Genomic DNA, 1,809 nt, shown 5'->3' with positions numbered 1-1,809 from the left:
CCAGGCTCCTTCAGCCAATCAGCCGGGCGCGCCCGGCCAACGGCTGCTCCGACCGGCAGTGCCTCGGAGGCGCTGGGTGAGGGGTCACGGAAATACCCGAGCGTTTCCGAATAGAGCGCCACCCTGACGGGAGCGTGAAAACATCTCTACGGAAATAACCGATGTTTTCCGAAGACAGGTAGTGTTCGGGAGAGGACGACGAGGCGGGCCGCCCGGGGGGAGGAGGAGGAGGGAGGGAGGAGAGTTACGGAACGAGACGATGTTTGCCGAAAGGAGAGATTGAAGGGCGTTGGGCTCGGCGGAGGTAGCCGATGTTTTCCGAAGGCAGAGTCGCCCGAGAGCAAAGGGGACAGAGGGGACGGAGCGTGTCGGAAAGAGCCGAAAAGAGCCGACGTTAACCGAGCGCGGCGTCGCCCGAGTTTCCCGGATGTAGTTGGAGGAGCAGCAGCGGCGGCGGCGGCGGGCGCAGCGGGGGGAGGAGGCAGCCGCGGCGGCAGCAGCGGCACCGGTGGTGGAGACGACGGCGGCGTTGGAGTCCGTGCTCCCGGAGTGTCTCAGCGCGCGCGGGGCCGAGTTGCTGGCGTCTCCCCTCTTGTTGTGCGCGGAGGAGATGGGCCCGTGAGCGCTGCTCCCAGCCGAGCTGCCTGAGCCGCCCCCTCCCTCCCTTCCCCCTTCCCTGCCCCCGGTCGGCGGCGAGGCGGAGCGCTGCGTCCCCCTCCTCCCCCCTCGGCGCCTGTGGCCCGGCCGCGGCCGTCCCCTCCTGGTCCCCTCACACTCACACACACAGGCCGGGCATTGATGGTAATGTATGCGAGGAAACAGCAGAGACTCAGTGATGGGTAAATCCCTTCTTCCTCCTTCTCTGGCCCCTGGCCCCGCGGGGTCTCCCCCCTCCCCTCCGCCATGTTTGGGCCCCCTTTCCCGGCGGCCGGTAACGGTTGTTCGCTAACGTCTCTTTCTCTCGCTTTCTCTTTAGCTGTCACGACCGCAGGGGGGACTCGCAGCCCTACCAGGTACCTCAAGCGCCGGCCGCTAGGCCCAGGAGGAGGAGCAGGGGAGGAGAAGGGGGGGGGAGCTACTCCAGCGGAGGCTTAGGCCGCCGCTGCAGGCCGCGGTGCCACAGACGCCTAGGTCCCGTCCCTCGACGCCGTTTCGAGCCCGGGGGGAGCAAAAGCGGGGGGCGGTGGCAGCAGCGCGCGGAAGGAACGGGGCTCCGGCGCTTTTCTGAAGCCTGCGGCGCCGGGGCGAGGAGGAGAGGCCTAGTGCGACCGGTGTAGAGCTTGGGCCTAGGAGTAGGAGAGGGTACGGTACGAGGGGCGGGAGAGCGAGCCGGGGTCACTTGCAGTGGAGTGGAGATCCAGGGGGAGGTGAGTGTTTTCCTTTCAAAAACAAAAGGCATCTTGTTCTTCCCCCACCCCCCTTCCCCAAGTCCTTTTTTCTCCCCAAAACTGCTGCTGTGCGTTGTAACCTGAGCAGGGCACGGTTTTAGATCCTGAATAACTGGGCTTGCTAGTAAGGCTTAATTTCTGAAGTTGCCAGCTGCTAGGTATGTTCAGAATCTGTCAAATCCTTAAATTACTGACAATAACCTCAGTTCCTGTGAGATGACTACTGTACTTCTCTGCTGTGTCTACTGAAAAAAAATCCAGCAGGTCTCAGAGTGTGAATGTGAGGAATGCCGTATACTATGATATTGCTTTCCTCAGGGCACAGAATTGAACTGTTTTATTACATTTTGCTTTATTCCTACTACTGTGAAGTGTAATCTGACAGTCCAAGGCAGCTGACAGTGACGGTTTGTGCAAACGT

The 1,809-nt window shown here is 62.0% G+C and overlaps 1 protein-coding gene across 4 annotated transcripts in view; it reads left to right on the top strand.

Moving 5' to 3' along the window:
- The first annotated feature begins 34 nt into the window (after positions 1-34).
- WAC (WW domain containing adaptor with coiled-coil) overlaps positions 35-1,809 on the top strand; it is a 58,218-nt gene continuing 56,443 nt past the window's right edge. Inside the window, exons 1-2 of one of the 4 annotated variants that reach the window (XM_061468170.1) lie at positions 35-178; positions 977-1,013. In XM_061468170.1, coding sequence (XP_061324154.1) covers positions 162-178; positions 977-1,013 — 54 coding nt within the window. In that variant the 5' untranslated portion in view covers positions 35-161. Of the gene's footprint in view, positions 179-200; positions 840-976; positions 1,014-1,293; positions 1,368-1,809 lie in introns of those variants that run through there. The other 3 variants (XM_061468172.1, XM_061468169.1, XM_061468173.1) reach the window with 3 other exon arrangements.

The sequence above is a fragment of the Pezoporus flaviventris genome, unplaced genomic scaffold (genome assembly GCF_033815535.1).
Source record: "Pezoporus flaviventris isolate CSIRO_AGI_PZ_B2104156 unplaced genomic scaffold, CSIRO_AGI_Pfla_v1 ptg000047l, whole genome shotgun sequence".
In the NCBI taxonomy this organism is placed as follows: Eukaryota; Metazoa; Chordata; class Aves; order Psittaciformes; family Psittacidae; genus Pezoporus; species Pezoporus flaviventris.
This window is presented reverse-complemented; position numbering and strand designations above follow the sequence as displayed.